Source organism: Leucoraja erinacea, unplaced genomic scaffold (assembly GCF_028641065.1).
Source record: "Leucoraja erinacea ecotype New England unplaced genomic scaffold, Leri_hhj_1 Leri_229S, whole genome shotgun sequence".
Lineage (NCBI taxonomy): Eukaryota > Metazoa > Chordata > Chondrichthyes > Rajiformes > Rajidae > Leucoraja > Leucoraja erinaceus.
This window is the reverse complement of record NW_026576130.1, coordinates 101,514-122,277: the sequence shown is the minus strand read 5'-3', so window position 1 is coordinate 122,277 and position 20,764 is coordinate 101,514. Positions and strand designations below refer to the sequence as shown.

Sequence of the window (20,764 nt, the reverse complement as noted above, 5' to 3'; positions counted from 1 at the left end):
CTTGATGTCTCAATACCCCTTACTGGGATTCATCTGGGCTTCCTCTCTCATCAATTGGTAGACACATTTCAAAGTCATCGGTCATTGTCTCAACATACAGCAACCTGAGGCTAGCCTGGGCTTGCCTTTCTGTATCAATCTACTGGAGAAAAGCCTGCTTTGAGACTAAATATAATCTAGCCATGAATCCATTTAATATTTTCTTACAAGTTCAAGTGAGTTTATTGTCATGTGTCCCTGTATAGGACAATGAAATTCTTGCTTTGCTTCAGCACACAGAACATAGTAGGCATTGACTACAAAACAGATCAGTGTGTCCATATACCATGATATAAATATATATACACACATGAATAAATAAACTGATAAAGTGCAAATAACAGATAATGGGTTATTAATAATCAAAGAGTTTTGTCCGAGCCAGGTTTAATAGCCTGATGGCTGTGGGGAAGTAGCTATTTCTGAACCTGGTTGTTGCAGTCTTCAGGCTCCTGTACCTTCTACCTGAAGGTAGCAAGGGAGATGAGTGTGTGGTCAGGATGGTGTGGGTCTTTGACGATACTGCCAGCCTTTTTGAGGCAGCGACTGCGATAAATCCCCTCGATGGATGGAAGGTCAGAGCCGATGATGGACTGGGCAGTGTTTACTACTTTTTGTAGTCTTTTCCTTACGTGCCTTAAAATTCCACATTTTTCTTTTTGTAAGGAGCTGCTGGGGAAAGATATTGTGGAATTTGCCCACCCCGAGGATAAAGGACTCTTGCGCGACAGCTTTCAGCAGGTAATGAACCACCTTGTTTAATCCTGGTGGTTTGTTCTTACACTCTTTACGGAGAGGCATGGTGGCGCAGCGGTAGAGTTGCCATCTCACAGCCGCCAGAGACCCGGGTTCGATCCTGACCAGGTTTGTAGGCTTCAATTAAATTGTTCCTAGTTGTGTGTTGGATAGTTAGTGTGTGGGGAATCGCTGGCCGGCGCGAACTCGGTGCCAATTTCCACGTTGTATCTTTAACGCCCTGTCCCACTTTCCCGAGTTGCTCACGAGTTCTCCCGAGTTTTCCTCTTGATTCAATCTCGGAGAATTACACTAATAGCCAGCCGTTGGTATATTTTTCACTCGTGGACATTTTTCAACGTGCCGGAAAAGCGCCCCGACTTACCTGATGCCCCGAGTACCTACGGCTGGCATTACGAGCCGCTACGATATATCTACGGCCTCCTACAGACTCGCTACGGACATTCTCCGAGTTTGAATCGAGGGGAAAATTCTGGAGAATTCGTGAGTAATTTGGGAAAGTGGGACAGGGACTTTAAACTAACTCCTCTGGCGAGGTCTGCGGTTTAATATGCCTGGTCAATACTCCTGGTTCAGTCGGTTTTTGTACAGGTCCACCACCGATTTTCCAGCACCCTTGTTTCTGGAGCCATGCCAGATTATTTCTTTTGCCGGACCAACAGAGGTCACGGCCTGCGAGACCCGGGTTAGCATTCATAGCAATAGGATTTGAGTATATGAGCAGGGAGGTTCTACTGCAGTTGTACAGGGTCTTGGTGAGACCACACCTGGAGTATTGCGTGCAGTTTTGGTCTCCTAATCTGAGGAAAGACATTCTTGCCATAGAGGGAGTGCAGAGAAGGTTCACCAGACTGAGGCACACGACGAGGTGTCCCGAAACAGGGTCGTGCCCCCGAGATAGAAACGTAGAAATTAGGTGCAGGAGTAGAGGCCATTCGGCCCTTCAAGCCTGCACCGCCATTCAATATGATCATGGCTGATCATCCAACTCAGTATCCCGTACCTGCCTTCTCTCCATACCCCCTGATCCCCTTAGCCACAAGGGCCACATCTAACTCCCTCTTAAATATAGCCAATGAACTGTGTGGCCTCAACTACCTTCTGTGGCAGAGAGTTCCAGAGAATCATCACTCTGTGTGAAAAAAGATGGAGGCTTCACTGCACTAAAGGCCGACGATCGCCCCCTGTTGGCATGCTAACTCTTTGTTCACGTTGCCCCCACCCCCACGCTGGGCACTGACGCCTCTCCCGTGCACATTCGCAGGTGGTCACCCTGAAGGGGCAGGTGTTGTCCGTCATGTTCCGCTTCCAGACCAAGAGCCGAGAGTGGGCGGTGATCCGGACCAGCTGCTTCACCTTCCAGAACCCTTATTCCGACGACATCGAGTACATCGTCTGCACCAACACGAACGTCAAGTACGTATTGCCCGTCGACCCGTGTCGGCGCCCTTTATGTGGCCCCCCCTTTGCATACCTTGTGTTCGCAGAAACAAAGAGTTTCAATGTGCCTTATCACACGTGACAATAAGGTATTCATTTGTTTTTCTACATCGGTAGGCCTGGCGATCGCTTCGCCCAACACCTCCGCTCGGTTCGCAATAACCAACCCGGTGGCCCAGCACTTCGACTCCCCCTCCCATTCCCAATCCGACCTTTCTGTCCTGGGCCTCCTCCATGGCCAGAGTGAGTTCCCACCGTAAATTAGAGGAGCAGCACCTCGTATTCCGCTTGGGTAGTTTACACCCCAGCGCTATGAACATTGACTTCTCCAATTTCAGGTAGTCCCTGCTTCCTCCCTCTTTCCCCTCCCCTTCCCAGCTCTCCCACAGCCCACTGTCTCCGCCTCTTCCTTACTTCTTTCCCGCCCCACCCCGACCCCCACATCAGTCTGGAGAAGGGTCTCGACCCGAAACGTCGCCTATTTCCTTGGCTCCATAGATGCTGCCTCGCCCGCTGAGTTTCTCCAGCATTTTTGTCTACCTTCGATATTCCAGCATCTGCACAGTTTTCTTAAACATTTGTTTGTCTGTTCATTTATTTGTTCCTTCATTCAATCAATCTATAATTCATTCATTCATTCATTCATTGTCTGTACCTCCGTGTGTCCTGGATGGAACTGGCTGCCCGTGTTTATTTAAACTCACAATTTTACCTGGTCTTGATTTAAACATAAACTATTACAGTGCTTCTTAAACTATTTCAGTGTCATTCACCCTTGAGTCTTTATCACAAAAGTTAATTCACCCTCGACTAAATGTTCTTATGTCTTTTGGTAATTTTCATCTCAATCTCCCTTGTATATAATATCTGAATAAATTAAGTCATTCCCCCTTCATTCATCGAAGAACATCAAAGAGGAGGTTGACTGAACTTTGGTGCCTTCCCTCACAGTGGGAAACTTTGACTCCGCTGTGTGTGGGGATGTTTGTGTTAAAGACTATCGTGTTCTTTGTTTTGTTTTTTTATTCGTATGGCTGTACGAGCTGCTACGGTCAGGCAAACGCCTCCGTTGCCATGCTGTGAGAACGGAGAGGCTGAGAAAGAGTTTCTTCCCAGAAGGCCATTCGGACTGTAAACTCCTATCTCACCAGGGACTAACTTTACTGAACCTTTGCGTACAGTTTTGGTCTCCTAATCTGAGGAAAGACATTCTTGCCATAGAGGGAGAACAGAGAAGGTTCACCAGACTGATTCCTGGGATGTCAGGACTTTCATATAGAAACATGGAAATTAGGTGCAGGAGTAGGCCATTCGGCCCTTCGAGCCTGCACCGCAATTCAATATGATCATGGCTGATCATCCAACTCAGTATCCCGTACCTGCCTTCTCTCCATACCCCCTGATTCCCTTAGCCACAAGGGCCACATCTAACTCCCTCTTAAATATAGCCAATGAACTGGCCTCAACTACCCTCTGTTCCAGAGAGTTCTATGAAGAAAGACTGGATAGACTCGATTTGTACTCGCTAGAATTTAGAAGATTTAGGGGGGATCTTATAGAAACTTACAAAATTCTTAAGGGGTTGGACAGGCTAGATGCAGGAAGATTGTTCCCGATGTTGGGGAAGTCCAGAACTAGGGGGTCACAGTTTAAGGATAAGGGGGAAATCTTTTAGGACCGAGATGAGGAAAACATTTTTCACACAGAGAGTGGTGAATCTGTGGAACTCTCTGCCACAGAAGGTAGTTGAGGCCACAGTTCATTAGCTATATTTAAGAGGGAGTTAGATGTGGCCCTTGTGGCTAAAGGGATCAGGGGGTATGGAGAGAAGGCAGGGATGGGATACTGAGTTGGATGATCAGCCATGATCGTATTGAATGGCCGTGCAGGCTCGAAGGGCCGATTGGCCTACTCCTGGACCTAGTTTCTATGTTTCTAAGAGCTGGCTCGAAGGCTCAGGGCCGAATGGCCTACTCCTGCACCGTCAAGTCCATTTAGGATTCAACGGTTTGAAAGAAGGATTCCGACCTGAAACGTCACCTATTCCTTTTCTCTGGAGATGCTACCCGACCCGCTGAGCTACTCCAGCTTTTTGTGTCTGTCTTTGTCACCAATGACTTAATCTTTTTCTTAAAAATGAATTCATGCCAGTTTCATGGACGGGCGTAACGTTCGCCTTTCTCCACAGGCATTTGCAGCAGACGCCCGCTCTCACCGGACCCGAGGAGCTGACGTACGAGCACCCGCAGGTAAACTGAAGAGTGACCGAAATCCAGAGTCGCAAAGCCCTGACCCGTCTGCGGCACGCACGGTGGCACGGTGGTCGAGCCGCTGCCTCCCAGCGCCAGACACCCGGGTTCAATCCGGACCTGAGCTGCTGCCTGTACGGAGTTTGCACGTTCTCACCGTGACCACGTGGGTTTTGCCTGGGTGCTCCGGTTTCCCCTCGCACTCCAGATTTGCAGGTTAATTGGGTTCGGTCATAATTGTGAAATTGTCCCTGATGTTTGGAGAACATTCCCTCCTTCCCCCTCCCTCTCCCTCCTCCACTCTCCCTCTCACTCTCTCCCTCTCCCTCTCTCTCTCTCACTCTCGCTCTCTCTATCTATCTCCCTCTCTCTCCTCCCCCCACTCCCTCTCTCCCTCTCTCCTCCCTCTCTCACTCTCTCCCTCTCTCTCTCTCTCCCTCTCCCTCCCCCTTTCTCTCTCTCTCTCTCTCTCCCTCCCCTCTCACTCTCCCTCTCTCCCTCCCTCCCTCTCTCCCTCTCCCCCCCCCTCCCTATCTCCCTCTTTCTCCTTCCCTCTCTCTCTCCCACTCCCTCCCTCTCTCCCTCCTCCCTCTCCTCTCACTCCCTCTCATCTCTCTCCTCTCTACTTCCTCCACTCTCACTCTCTGTGTATCTCTCCATGTGTCTCTCTCTCTTGTCTCTCTCTCTCTCTCTGTCTCTCCTGTGTCTGTCTCTCTCTGTCTCCTGTGTGTCGTGTCTCCCCCTCCCCCTCCGTCTCCCCTCTGTCTCTGTCCACTCTCCCTCTCACTCTCCCTCTCACTCTCTGTCCCTGTCTCCCTGTGTGTGTGCGTGTCCCTGTCTCTCCTCTCTCTCCACTCCTCTCCACTCTCCCCCTCTCACTCTCGCTCCACTCTCTCCCTCTCCCCCGTGTCCCTCCTGTGTGTGTCCCTCTCTCTGTGTTGAGCCCTCCACTCTCACTCTGAGTCTTGTCCCTCCTTGTCCCTCCCCCCCTCTCCCTGCCCTCTCTCTGTCATATCTCTGTCCCGTGTGCCTACATCTCACTATGTGTGTGTGTGTGAGTGAGTGTGTGCGGGTGCATGTGTGTGTGTGCAAGCGTGTGTGTGTGTGCGCGTGTTTGCGTGCGTGTGTGTGTAAGTGTGTGAGTGTGTGTGCGTGTATGTGTGCGCGCGTGCGTGTATGCGTGTGTATGTGTGCGTGTGTGTAAGCGTGTGTGTCTGTGTAAGCGTGTGTGTGTTTGCGTGTGTGTGTGTGTGTGAGTGAGTGTGTGTGCGTGTATGTGTGCGTGCGTGTGTGTGTGTGTGAGAGTGAGTGTGTGCGTGTATGTGTGCGCGCGTGCGTGTATGCGTGTGTGTATGTGTGTGTGTGTAAGCGTGTGTCTGTGTAAGCGTGTGTGTGTGTGTGTGTGTGTCTGTGTGTGTCTGTGTGTGTGTGTGTGTGTGTGCGTGTATGCGTGTGTGTATGTGCGTGCGTGTGTAAGCCTGTGTGTGTGTGTGTCTGTGTGCATGTGGTCGGTCTCTCTGTTCCAATCTCTCCTTCCCCTCCCCGACGTTGAACTCCTCTCCCCGTGACAATGTGCTCGTTGTTTTTCTCTCTGTGCTGCCTCACGTGTCAGGTCGGAGTTCAGGCCCCAGCCACAGAACACACCAAGCCCATCAGCAAGACGGAGCCGCACTACAACAGGGAGGCGGACGCTCGCTACGCCGACATCTACTCCGGAATCACCGCAGGCAAGTAAACTCTGCAATGTCTTTGCCACTTCCATCCGGTCAGGAGTGTTGTATTGTCAGTATGTGCAGGTGTCGGAACCCGTCCCACTTGCGTGACCTTTGCGGGCGACAGCTGCCACCCTCGCTAGGCCGCCAAAATTCTTAACATGTTGAAAATTCAGCGGCAAGCAGAAAGACTCTACGACTCTTTGGAGACCTCTCACAACCATACAGCCTGTGCTCCGGTTTCCTCCCGCACTTCAGTGCTCCTTTTCTGGAGAGAAGGAATAGGTGACATTTCGGGTTGAGCCCCTTCTTCGGACTCTCTCGTATCCCTTTCCCCTGACTCTCAGTCCGAAGAAGGGTCTCGACCCGAAACGTGGCCCGTTCCTTCTTTCCAGAGGTGCTGCCTCACCCGCTGAGCTACTCCAGCATATAAAACTTACAAAATTCTTAAGGGGTTGGACAGGCTAGATGCAGGAAGATTGTTCCCGATGTTAGGGAAGTCCAGGACAAGGGGTCACAGCTTAATGATAAAGGGGAAATCCTTTAAAACCGAGATGAGAAGAACTTTTTTCACACAGAGAGTGGTGAATCTCTGGAACTCTCTGCCGCAGAGGGTAGTTGAGGCCACAGTTCATTGGCTATATTTAAGAGGGAGTTAGATGTGGCCCTTGTGGCTAAGGGGATCAGGGGGTATGGAGAGAAGGCAAGTACGGGATACTGAGTTGGATGATCAGCCATGATCATATTGAATGGCGGTGCTGGTGCAGGCTCGAAGGGCCGAATGGCCTACTCCTGCACCTAATTTCTATGTTTCTATGTTTGTGCCTGACATAGTGACGCATGCTGTTGTTGTTGTGGGGGATAGAGGCGTGAAAGATGTATTTTGTGTTGTGCAGCTGACCAGAACAAGGCAGTTCCATCGAGCCCAGCTGCTGGGAACCAGCAGATCTACCAGCAAGGGACCTCCTTCCCGTCGGCACGCCCAGCGCAGAACTTCAGGTACGTCCGCCCTCTTCTGTAGAGCTGCTCAGACCTCCAGAGCCCGAGGCCGTAATAGGCATCGATCATTGGGTACAAGGCACATATCAAAGGCATCCTGTCATTGCATACCTCAAAGGCATCGGACATTGTCTCAATACCCCTTACTGGGATTCATCTGGGCTTCCTCTCTCATCAATTGGTAGACACATTTCAAAGTCATCGGTCATTGTCTCAACACACAGCAACCTGAGGCTAGCCTGGGCTTGCCTTTCTGTATCAATCTACTGGAGAAAAGCCTGCTTTGAGACTAAATATAATCTAGCCATGAATCCATTTAATATTTTCTTATAAGTTCAAGTGAGTTTATTGTCATGTGTTCCTGTATAGGACAATGAAATTCTTGCTTTGCTCAGCACACAGAACATAGTAGGCATTTACTACAAAACAGATCAGTGTGTCAATATACCACAATATAAATATATACACACATAAACGAATAAACTGATATAGTGCAAATAGCAGATAATGGGTCACCAATAATCAGAGTTTTGTCCGAGCCAGGTTTAATAGCCTGATGGCTGTGGGGAAGTAGCTATTCCTGAACCTGGTTGTTGCAGTCTTCAGGCTCCTGTACCTTCTACCTGAAGGCAGCAGGGAGATGAGTGTGTGGCCAGGATGGTGTGGGTCTCTGATGATACTGCCAGCCTTTTTGAGGCAGCGACTGCAATAAATCCCCTCGATGGAAGGAACCATTTAACATCATTCAGATTCAGATTCAGATTCAATTTTAATTGTCATTGTCAGTGTACAGTACAGAGACAACGAAATGCATTTAGCATCTCCCTTGAAGAGCGACATAGCAAACGATTTGAATAAAAAAAATAATAAGTGTCCGGGGGGGGGGGGTGATTGGCAGTCACCGAGGTACGTTGTTTAGTAGAGTGACAGCCGCCGGAAAGAAGCTGTTCCTCGACCTGCTGGTTCGGCAACGGAGAGACCTGTAGCGCCTCCCGGATGGTAGGAGGGTAAACAGTCCATGGTTGGGGTGAGAGCAGTCCTTGGCGATGCTGAGCGCCCTCTGCAGACAGAGCTTGCTTTGGACAGACTCAATGGAGGGGAGCGTGGAACCGGTGATGCGTTGGGCAATTTTCACCACTCTCTGCAATGCCTTATCAGTGCTGGCTTGAGGGGCCGAATGGCCTACTCCTGCACCTAATGTCTATTGTCTATTGCTGATGGTCCTCTCCTCTCCTCTCTCTCGCCGTCAGCACCGGGATGGCTCCGTCGGTGAACGTGGTGCAGCAGCCCAGCTCGGCGGGACAGATCCTGGCCCAGATATCCCGGCAGTCGTCCGCCGGCCAGGTTTCCGGGAACGCCTGGAGCGGAAGCCGTCCCCCGTTCCCGGCACAGGTACTCGCCCGGCAGCACCGCGCGGACTCTTGACGTTCAATTTCCCTCCGACGGTCCGCCTGCTTTTTATCTCCCCCCGTCCCACCTGTTTAGTCAAGTCAAGTCAATTATATTTCTATAGCACATTTAAAAACAACTCTCGTTGACCAACGTGCTTTACATCAGTGCAGGAACTAACATGCTACATACAGTGGTACATAGATCTAACAATACATACATAAATACACACATACAGCGCTCCATCAGAGGACCTCAAGAAATGCTTGTGAGTAGAAAAGAAACGCTTGTGAGTAGAGACAACGAAATGCATTTTAAGTCTGGACTTAAAGGAGTCGATGGAGGGGGCAGTTCTGATGAGGAGAGGGATACTGTTCCACAGTCTAGGTGCTACAACCGCAAAAGCGTGGTCGCCCCTGAGCTTATACCTGGACCGCGGGATGGTCAGTAGCCCCAAGTCGGCCGATCTGAGGGACCTGGAGGTGGAATGGTGGGTTAGCAGATTTTTGATGTAGGTGGGTGCAAGCCCGTTAAGGGCTTTGTATACAAATAAGAGGAGCTTGAAGTCGATTCTGTACTGTACAGGGAGCCAGTGGAGAGAGGCCAGAATCGGTTTAGTTATAGTTTAGAGACGCAGAGGCCCTTCGGCCCACTGAGTCTGCGCCGACCGGCACTAGCACTATCCTACACGTACCAGGGCCAATTTTACATTCACACCAAGCCAATTAACCTACAAACCTGCACGTCTTTAGAGGGTGGGAGGAAACCGAAGATCTCAGAGAATTAAAACTCTGAAAATGAGGAGAAGATTTTTACCAAATTAGGTATATGGTTTCCGTCTCCGTACTATATAACCATATAACCATATAACAATTACAGCACGGAAACAGGCCATCTCGGCCCTACAAGTCCATGCCGAACAAATTTTTTTTTCCCCCTTAGTCCCACCTGCCTGCACTCATACCATAACCCTCCATTACCTTCTCATCCATATGCCTATCCAATTTATTTTTAAATGATACCAATGAACCTGCCTCCACCACTTCCACTGGGAGCTCATTCCACACCGCCACCACTCTCTGCGTAAAGAAGTTCCCCCTCATATTACCCCTAAACTTCTGTCCCTTAATTCTGAAGTCATGTCCTCTTGTTTGAATCTTCCCTATTCTCAAAGGGAAAAGCTTGTCCACATCAACTCTGTCTATCCCTCTCATCATTTTAAAGACCTCTATCAAGTCCCCCCTCAACCTTCTGCGCTCCAGAGAATAAAGACCTAACTTATTCAACCTATCTCTGTAACTTAGTTGTTGAAACTCAGGCAACATTCTAGTAAATCTCCTCTGTACTCTCTCTATTTTGTTGACATCCTTCCTATAATTGGGCGACCAAAATTGTACACCATACTCCAGATTTGGTCTCACCAATGCCTTGTACAATTTTAACATTACATCCCAGCTTCTATACTCATACTAGTATCCTGTGGGATCTTTGTTGCGGAGACGGAAGCCGGTTACGGAAATGGGGCCGAGAATTACCCATGGATCTGCCCATGACCGTACAACGTCTTTTTCGTCGAGTGGACTATCTTGCTCCGCTGTAGGGTCTTTGCGACGTTTGCAAAAATGTCTTTCTTTTGTGCTTGTCCAGCAGATGGCGATGCAGGGGGTGAAAACGCAGTCGCCTCCGTTCGGAATGGGAGCGAGCCACAACTTCCCGGCCAACACGGCTTCCTTCAGCCCCCTCGCCAACCCCGCGGCCACGCCCGCAGCCGGGGGCACCGCCTACCCGCCCCTCCCCAACCGCACCCCTGCTTTCGGTGGGTAGCCATCTCGTCGACTCTCCTCCGTGTTTAGTCCAGTTTACTTTAGAGATACAGCGCGGAAACAGGGCCCTTCGGCCCACCCGAGTCTGCCTTGACCAGCGGCTCTCCCTCCACCCCCCCCCCCCCCCCCGCTCTATCCTACACGCCAGGGACAATTTACAACTTTTTACCGAAGCCAATTAGCCTACAGACCAGAGTTTAAGAGGGAACTGCAGATGCTGGAGAATCGAAGGTTACACAAAAATGCTGGAGAAACTCAGCGGGTGCAGCAGCATCTATGGAGCGAAGGAAAGAGGCGACGTTTCGGGCCAAAACCCTTCTTCAGACTGATCGGGGGCGGGGGTGGGCGAAAGGGAAAAGAAGGGGAAAAGGAGGGGGAGGGAGGAGACGCAGGGGGGGAGGAAGGGGAGGAGACAGCAAGGACTAACAAAATTGGGAGAATTCGATGTTCATGCCCCCGGGATGCAGACTCCCCAAACGGAATATGAGGTGCTGTTCCTCCAATTTCCGGTGCTGCTCGCTGTGGCCATGGAGGAGACCCAGGACAGAGAGGTCGGAGACGGAGTGGGAGGGGGAGTTGAAGTGCTGAGCCACCGGGAGGTCAGCTTGGTTATTGCGGACCGAGCGGAGGTGTTCGGCGAAACGATCGCCCAACCTACGCTTGGTCTCACCTCAGCCTACAGACCTGAGGTGGACACACAATGCTGCGGTAAAGGCCTGTCCCACTGTACGAGGTAATTTGAGAGTTCTCCCGAGTTCTTCCGAATTTTCTCCTGGTTCGAACTCGGAGAATGTCCATAGCGGGCCCGTAGGAGTTCGAGGCTTGTATGAGTAATGGTAGGTACTCGGGAAATCCGACATTTTTTCAAACACTGTGAAAAATGTCGACGAGTAAAAAAAATACTCGTGATGGAAAAAAAGTGTTACTTTTTACTCGTACGAGCCGCTACGAGACCTTCTCCGAGTTCGAATCAGGGGAAAACTCGGGAGAATTCTTGAATGACCTCGTACAGTGGGACAGACCCTTAACTCAGCAGGAGTGGTGGAGGGTGGAATTCCATCGAGATATTTTGCAGAGGAAATTCTCTATTATAGGTTTCTCAGTTTCGAACGGAGACGAGGAAACACTTTTTCTCACAGAGAGTTGTGAGTCTGTGGAATTCTCTGCCTCAGAGGGTGGTGGAAGATTGTTTTATAACTACAGTTTACAGTTTAGTTTATTGTCACGTGTACCGAGGTACAGCGGACAGCTTGTGATGCGTGCTGTCCCCAGTAAGTGGAATGACAATACATAATTACAATCGAGACTGAAGAAGGGTCTCGACCCGAAATGTCACCCATTCCTTCTCTGCAGAGATGCTGCCTGTCCCGCTGAGTTAGAAACATAGAAAATAGGTGCAGGAGTAGAGGCCATTCGGCCCTTCAAGCCTGCACCGCCATTCAATATGATCATGGCTGATCATCCAACTCAGTATCCCATCCCTGCCTTCTCTCCATACCCCCTGATCCCTTTAGCCACAAGGGCCACATCTAACTCATTCTCCTGGTTGCATTTCTAATCCTAATGCATTTCGTTGTCTCTGTACTGTACACTGACAATGACAATTAAAAATTGAATCTGAATCTGAATCTAACTCCCTCTTAAATATACCATTGAACTGGCCTCAACTGTCACTCTAGAAACAACGTACCAGGAGTAGAGGCCCATTCGGCCCCCCCCCCCTGGGACACTTATTATTTTTTTTTTGGCAAATCGATTGCTATCCGCTCTTCCAGGGAGATGCCGTACCTGCATTTCGTCTCTCTGTACCCCACTGACAATGACAATTAGCCACAAGGGCTGAATCATCTAACTCCCTCTTAAATATAGCCAATGAACTGGACGCAACTACGTTATGTGGCAGAGAATTCCACAGATTCACCATTCTCTGTGTGAAATCACATTGAATGGCGGTGCTGGCTCGAATGGGCCAAATGGCCTACTCCTGCACTTATTGACTATTGTCTATAGTTCTTTGAATGTGTCTATGGAGATCTAAAGATGGTCTTGTTAACAAAGGTAAGCTTTGACTTTGTGACTTGCAGCAGAGGCCGGGCAGACGGGCGCGCAGTTCCAGAGCCGGCCTGCGGAGGGAGCGTCGGTGTGGCCACAGTGGCAGGGTCAACATCATGGGCAAACATTCGGCCGAGCCGCACGCACACCAGCCTCAGAGCCAGCCCGAGGTCTTTCAGGTGAGTGGCCGTGAAACGTAGCCCGGTTACCCTGCTCCTGCCGAAGGGCCAAATGGCCTACTCCTACTTTTTTTAAATTTAAAAAAAAAAAATTTTTTTTTAATTCAAATCGTTTGCTATGTCGCTCTTCAAGGGAGATGCTAAATGCATTTCGTTGTCTCTGTACCGTACACTTGACAATGAGAATTAAAATTGAATCTGAATCTGAATCTCCTGCCGAAGGTAGACATCAAAACACTGGGACAGTAGCTCAGCGGGACAGGCAGCATCTCTGGAGAGAAGGGCTGGGCGATGTTTAAGAATAAGGAGTAAGCCATTTAGAACGGAGACGAGGAAACACTTTTTCTCACAGAGAGTAGTGTGAGTCTGTGGAATTCTCTGCCTCAGAGGCCGGTTCTCTGGATGCTTTCAAGATAGGGCTCTTAAACATATCAGGGGATTGGGGAGAAGGCAGGAACGGGGTACTGTGATTGGGGATGATCAGCCATGATCACATTGAATTGCGGTGCTGGCTCGAAGGGCTGAATGGCCTCCTCCTGCACCAATTGTCTATTGTGACTACTTCAGAGGGAGGAGGGGGGGGGGGGGGGGGGGAGATGGAGTTACAGAGATATGGCAGTGTAAGAGATCACTCCTATATATATCGGCGAGACCAAGCGCAGGCCCATTTCGCTGGACACCTCTGCTCAGCCCGCCTGGACCTACGTGATCTCACGGTTGCGAGACACTTTAACTCTCCCCCCTCCCATTCCCACTCTGACCTTTCTGTCCTGGGCCTCCTCCACTGTCAGAGTGAGGCCCAGCGCAAATTGGAGGATCGGCACCTGATATTTCACTTGGGCACCTCACAACCCAGCAGTGCGACTCTAATCGCCCTGTCCCACGGTACGAGTTCATTCCAAGAGCTCTCCCGAGTTTAAAAAAAAGGCAAACTCGTGGTAAGCACGGAGAATGATCGTAGCGGGGACGTCGGGAGCTCGGGAGACCTTGTCTCTTAGCGGCTCTCGTGACGCTAACGGCACTTTCCCTCGGGAAGACTCGCCCTTAACCTCCCAGATAAGCACGGACCCAAGCACTCCAGTGAAGATTTTGCAACATGTTGAAAAATGTCCACGAGAGCCCCGAGTACCGACGAGCGGCCATTACCGTAAATCTCCCGAGTTTTTGACCCATTTTGTCCATGTCAACCACCATGCCCCATCCAGGCTAGTCCCGTTTGCTCATGCCTGGCCCATAACCCTCCAAACATTTCTTATCCATGTACCTGTCCAAATATCTCCTAGGTGGTTACTGTACCTGCCTCATCTACATAGAGTCATACCGATTGTAATTAGGCCCTTCGGCCTAACTCGTCCACACCGACCAACGTGCCCCGTCCACACTAGTCCCACCTGCCCGTGCTTGGCCCATAACCATCTAAACCTGTCCTTGCCACATACATGTTCAAGAAGGAACTGTAGATGCTGGAAAAAAGGTAGACAAAAGTGCTGGAGAAACTCAGTGGGTGCGGCAGCATCTATGGAGCGAAGGAAATAGGCAACGTTTCGGGCCAAAACCCTTCTTCAGACTGATGCAGGGTATGGGGAGGGGTGGGGGGGGTTTAAAGTGTCTCGCAACCGTGAGATCACGTAGGTCCAGGCGGGCTTAGCGGAGGTTTCCAGCTTCTTCTTCCCACCCTGCATCAGTCTGAAACGTCGCCTATTTCCTACGCTCCATAGATGCTGCCGCACCCGCTGAGTTTCTCCAGCACTTTTGTCTACCTAGCCACATACATGTCCGATTGTGTGAAAAGTTATGCCTCAACTACATATCTATGCTTGTTCCATATCTATATATAAAAACGTTTCTATAAACGTGGCTAGTTAACTTGGGGCCTAAGACCCAGCCGTTTAACAGACACAAAAAGCTGGAGTAACTCAACGGGTTAGGCAGCATCTCTGGAGAAAAGGACTAGGTGACCTTTCGGGTCGAGACCCTTCATCAGACTGAGAGTCTTGACCCGAAAAGTCACCTATTCCTTTTATCCAGAGATGCTGCCTGACCCACTGAGTTACTCCAGTTTTTTTTTGTGCCTATCTTTGGTCTAAACCAGCATCTGCAGTTCCCTCCCACCCGGGCCGTTTGACAAAGTAGCGACACGACTGCCCCCCAAACAGGGCTGGGCCGAGTGGCCAGTCTGGGGAGCTCTGAGGGGCTGAATGGCCTGTAACCTTTTTCCCCTTTGTTCCTCGCCTTGTCTTGGGCCACGCAGGATATGCTGTCCATTTACGAAGAACAGAACGCCACGTACAACAGCGACGAGTTCTCCGAGCTGCCCATGTTCCCGTCGTTCTCGGAATAGCCCGGAAGGGCGGGGGAGGGAAACCCGCCTCATCTGTAGTTTTTTTTCTCTTTCTCACACACCCCACTCTCCCCTTGACGAAAGCGTGTGTGTGTGCGCGTGCGTGCGTGCGTGTGTGTGTGTGTGCGTGCGTGCGCGACCGTGTGCTGCAAAAATATCTCGGCCGTGTCGTCAAGACTTGAAAAATGGCGTTGGGCCGCCGTGACTTGTGCTCCCGTCGTGTGTTGTGGCCTTTGTGTTGTGCGCTGAACCGGGAGAAATGTTGTGGCAAACGGTGACTTGGCTCGCTACCCCACGAAGCTGGTGAGTGTCCCTCCCTGTGGTGTTTAGCCGCCTGTTCTTTGACCAACTTGATCCCTTCGTCAGAGTCACACAGGCCTCTGGCCGCAACTTGCCCACGCCGACTGTGTGACTGTGCGTGGGTTTTCTCCGGGTGCTCTGGTTTCCTCCCGCACTCCAAAGACGTACAGGTTTGTAGGTACAAATTGGCTTGGTAAAATTGTTACCTAGCCGTGTGTAGGATGGTTCTGGTGTATCGATGATCGCTGGTCGACGCAGACTCGGTGGGCCTGTTTCCACGCTATATCTCTAAAACAATAACTAAAGTCAGTAGAATGTTGGCAAACCGAAGCACATCCCCGATCAGCAAGTGTACATGAATACGGCCACTGAGCCGCATGCAGGAGGCGCCAAATTCAAAGTCCAGTCTGGGATTTGGTCCTCATGAGCGGTGCCCGTTCCAGGCAAGCCCCAGGCTTGAGTAGCCTCAGAGTGAGGCCTTAAACTCAAGATTGAAAAGACGTCTGGAGAAGGGTCCCGACCAGAAATGTCAGCCATCCTTTTATCTCCAGAGATGCTGCCTGACCTGCTGAGTTACTCCAGAAGGACAAAGGACATTTAATGTCACGTACACCAAATGGTGGAGTGAAATTTGAGTTAGCATGCAGCTCGCAAATAAGATAAACACACTATAGAATTTAACATTAAACATAAAAACATCCCCCCCCCCCCACAGCGGGATCAACGTTTCCCACTGTGAGGGAAGGCTCACAAAGTTCAGTCATCTTACTGCGATCACCCGTGGTTGGGGCCTATTGAGGCCTCCGCAGTCGCCCGATATTTCAGGCCCTCTGTGTCCGTCTTTGGAAAAAAATGGATCGTTTTGGCTCGGACTCTTTTGTGACACGGGTCTTTTTCAATCGTTTTTTTAGTAAAGGGGCAACATGGTGGCGCAGCGCTAGAGTTGCTGCCTCACAGCGCCAGGGACTGGGTTCCATCCTGACTACGGGTGCTGTCTGTACGGGGTTTGTACGTCCCACCCGTGACCTGCGTGGGTTTTCCGGTTTCCTCCCACCCTCCAAAGACGTAAAGGTTTGTAGGTTAATTGGCTTGGTGTAAATGTAAAATCGTCACTAGTGTGTGTAGGATAGTGCTAAGGGCCTGTCCCGCTTAGACTGTTTTTTAGGCGACTAGGCTGTCGCCTGTATGATCGCGAGTCGTCTCCTCAGTCGACGAGAGGCGTAGCGTCTTTCTGGTCGCCGCTGGATTTTCAACATGTTGAAACATTTTCGGCGGCAGTGGGTTTGATGCCAATGAGCGTAGCTTGACTTCTCCTGACGTAGGTGCTGTCCTGGGTTGTCACCAGGTTAAGGTAGGTTCTGACCTCGGTTTTCTTTTGTTGTCAAAGTAATGATTCTATTCCAAATTTTATGTCGAAGGGGGGGTCCAGTCTCTGTTTTTTGGCGACCTGCTACGACTATGACAGTCGCCTAAAAATAGCCTAAGTGGGGCAGGCCCATTAGTGTGCTGGCCGATGCGGACTCGGTGGGCCGAAGGGCCTATTTCTAAACGAAATTTAAATTCTACACAAGTGGCACACTCACTTCTGTCCCAGCCACAAGAGGTTTGTATGTTTGCAGTTCAAGGCTGTGTTTGTACTTTGTTAAGCATGTCTGTGTATGCATGTGGTGTGTGCGTGTTTTTTTAATGTTGGAAGTTGTAACATAGATCTATATTGAACAGCCCACGAGTTGATTGACTGTTCACCACTTTCGTTAACCCTCAAAGAGTCATTGTATCTTCACTCTTGTTTTCTATTTGGGGCTGATTTGTAAATAAATGCAAAGTATCGGGGGCGGGTGGGAGGGGGAATGGGGAAGCGGGGACATTTTAAATAACTTTTTATGAAAAAAATGTACATATATATATATATGTGTGTGATATATATATCTAGTTTGCTTGTGAAACAGTAACGGACGTGGGAGCAGAGATGGGGAAATGGTTGGCTGCTTTCTCGGAGTGGGCTAGGGTGGTCCTGATCCCTTTGTCTTGACCCTCTCTACCGCCTGTACACGAAAGGGCCTGTACCGCTTGGCCGTCATTCGAGCGCCATTTACGCGACCTGCTAGCGGTGGGTGGCGCGGGACGGGCGTGGAGGAGTGTGGACTTCGTCCTGCACTATCTTGCACTCCGAAACATCATCGATTCCTTCTCTCCAGAGATGCTACCGGTCACTAAATCTTCGTGCGCCACCGGCCTGTCGCATAACTGACGGCCAAAGTGGGACAGGCCCAATACCCTGGCGCGACGCCTCACCTCCAACGGCAGCAGAAGCGGGCAAACGATCGCCGAGCTCAGCCTGGGGCTCACGGCCATTGTGCATCCGGGTCCGCCCCCCACTCCTACTCCCAGAGGGGGACCAAGACGATTGGAGATAGACACAAAATGCAGTGGGACCAGCAGCATCTCTGGAGAGAAGCAATGGGTGACGTTTCGGGTCATAGAAACAGAAACATAGAAAATAGGTGCAGGAGTAGAGGCCATTCGGCCCTTCGAGCCTGCACCAGCACCGCCATTCAATATGATCATGGCTGATCATCCAACTACAGTATCCTGTACCTGCCTTCTCTCCACAACCCCTGATCCCTTTAGCCACAAGGGTCACATCTAACTCCCTCTTAAATAGAGCCAATGAACTGTGTGGCCTCAACTACCCTCTGTGGCAGAGAGTTCCAGAGATTCACCACTCTCTGTGTGAAAAAAGTTCTTCTCATCTCGGTTTTAAAGGATTTCCCCCTTATCCTTAAACTGTGACCCCTTGTCCTGGACTTCTCCAACATCGGGAACAATCTTCCTGCATCTAGCCTGTCCAACCCCCTTCAGAAATTTGTACGTTTCTATAAGATCCCCCCTCAATCTTCTAAATTCTAGTCGAGACCCTTCTTCAGACTGACCCGAAACATCATCGATTCCTTCTCTCCAGAGATGCTGCCGGTCCCGCTGAGTTACTCCTGCATTTTGTGTCTTATCTTCAAGGACAGGCCCATTAGAGTTAGCAAGGGCTCCCGATGAGCAGCAGGGCCACTGTTTTAAGAGGTACAGCTGTAATTCGGGGCTTGATGGTGTGTGTTGCCCTGTGAACCCAACCTAGCAGGGTATCTGTTCCCACAGAGTCTGCCCTCTTTTCCTCTCTTCCCTCCTTCCGATCTTGCCAAGACCATGAGACGTAACTCGACCAGCCTGCCCATTGAATGTCACGGGTATGTCTTGCTACCGTGCCGATCTATTTTTGGATAAAGTAATACAGCGTGGGAACGAGCTGTTTCTTTCTTTCTTCTCGATGAACCTCTGTGTCGCTTATCTCCTGCACACGATTTTTATTTCATTTATTTATTCAGATTAATATGTTATTAATCGTCTCATCGCATTAATAAAGAGGAAAGAGAATCCATTTTTGATTACTTGTCTCGTGTACAATGCCGTGCTGTTTACCTCGAGGCTGGGATGCAGGATATGCCAATTGATAAGTGATAGGCGCATAATCTGGCCATTCGGCCCATCAAGAGTACTCCACCATTCAATCATGGCTGATCTATCTCTCCCTCTGAACCCCATTCTCCCGCCTTCTCCCCATAACCCCTGACACCCGCACTAATCAAGAACACTTACTTGCAATAGACCACAGGTGCAGGAGTAGGCCGTTCGGCCCTTCGAGCCAGCACCGCCATTCAATGTGATCATGGCTGATCATCCCCAATCAGTACCCCGTTCCTGCCTTCCCCCCATATCCCCTGACTCCGCTATTTTTAAGAGCCATATCTAGCTCTCTCTTGAAAGTGTCCAGAGAACCGGCCTCTGAGGCAGAAAATTCCACACTCACACAACTCTGGGGAAAAAGTGTTTCCTCGTCTCCGTTCCAAATGGCTTACAACTTATTGTTAAACTGTGTGTGGCCCCTGGTTCTGGTCTCCCCCGACATTGGGAACATTCCTCCAGGGGTGGGGAAGGAGGGAGAAAGAAAGGACTACCTGAAATTGGAGAAGTCAATGTTCATAAAGTATCTTCATAAAGATACTAAGAGTATCTTCCAACCTACCTGTTTGCAGCTCATTTGCAGGCCCTAATGCCTAAATATACACACACACTAACACACACAGCCACACACATCTCATCCCCACCACACCGGGCTCTGAAGTTAGGACCTGACCCTTATTCTCCAGAGATGCTGCCTGTCCCGCTGAGTTCCTCCAGCACTATGAAGGGAATGTGGGAAGAATGGGTTATTGGGAAACTTTAGCAGCGGGTGGAGGGGAGAATGGGAACCAGACTGATTCCTGGGATGGGAGGACTTTCATATGAAGAAAGACTGGATAAGACTCGGCTTGTACTCGCTAGAATTTAGATGATTGAGGGGGGATCTTATAGAAACTTACAAAATTCTTAAGAGGGTTGGACAGGCTAGATGCAGGAAGATTATTCCCGATGTTGGGGAAGTCCAGAACAAGGGGTCACAGTTTAAGGATAAGAGGGAAGTCTTTTAGGACCGAGATGAGAAAATCATTTTTTACAAAGAGAGTGGTGAATCCTGCACCTAACTCAGAGTCATAGAAACATAGAAAATAGGTGCAGGAATAGGTCATTCGGCCCTTCGAGCGTGCGCCACCATTCAATATGATCATGGCTGATCATCCAAATCAATATCCCATACCTGCTTTCTCTCCATACCCCCTGATCCCTTTAGCCACAAGGGCCACATCTAACTCCCTCTTAAATCTAGGCAATGAACTGGCCTCAACTACCTTCTGTGGCAGAGAATTCCACAGATTCACCACTCTGTGTAAAAAATGATTTTCTCATCTCGGTCCTAAAAGACTTCCCTCTTATCCTTAAACTGTGACCCCTAGTTCTGGACATGTACCTGTCCAACTGTTTCTTAAATGTTGGGATAGTCCCTACCACAACTACCTCCTCTGGCAGGTTACACAGAAAAGCTGGAGAAACTCAGCGGGTGCAGCAGCATCTATGGAGCGAAGGAAATAGGCAACGTTTCGGGCCAAAACCCTTCTTCAGACGGGCTTCTTCTTCTACCTCCTCTGGCAGCTCGTTCCATACACCCACCACCCTTTGTGGGAAAAAGATACACCTCAGATCCCTATTAAATCTTTCCCCCTTCACCTGTGTTACTGCAGCATTTTGTGTCTAACTTCAGTTTTATTTTGCTTTAGGGACAGATGACAATAAAATATTCTGATAGTCAGAATTCAAGATAGTCAGAATATTTAGGTGGGAGAGAACTGCAGATGCTGGTTTAAATCGAAGGTAGACACAAAATGCTGGAGTAACTCCAGCGTCTCTGGAGGGGAACTGCAGAAGAAATCGAAGAATTTAACCAGCTGCCTGTCCCGCTGAGTTAACCCAGCATTTTGTGTCTACCTTCGATTTAAACCAGCATCTGCAGTTCTCTCCCACCTAAATATTCTGACTATCTTGAATTCTGACTACCCGA

The 20,764-nt window shown here is 49.8% G+C and overlaps 1 protein-coding gene across 1 annotated transcript in view; it reads left to right on the top strand.

Annotated features, from left to right (window-relative positions):
• LOC129716406 (aryl hydrocarbon receptor nuclear translocator-like) overlaps positions 1 to 15,120 on the top strand; it is a 36,919-nt gene extending 21,799 nt beyond the window's left edge. Inside the window, 10 exon segments of the mRNA XM_055666280.1 lie at positions 706 to 780; positions 2,060 to 2,211; positions 4,424 to 4,484; positions 6,097 to 6,211; positions 7,093 to 7,195; positions 8,446 to 8,587; positions 10,232 to 10,400; positions 12,492 to 12,586; positions 12,588 to 12,638; positions 14,890 to 15,120. Of these exon segments, the coding sequence (XP_055522255.1) occupies positions 706 to 780; positions 2,060 to 2,211; positions 4,424 to 4,484; positions 6,097 to 6,211; positions 7,093 to 7,195; positions 8,446 to 8,587; positions 10,232 to 10,400; positions 12,492 to 12,586; positions 12,588 to 12,638; positions 14,890 to 14,979 (1,053 nt within the window). The 3' untranslated portion in view covers positions 14,980 to 15,120.
• The last annotated feature ends 5,644 nt before the right edge of the window (positions 15,121 to 20,764 follow it).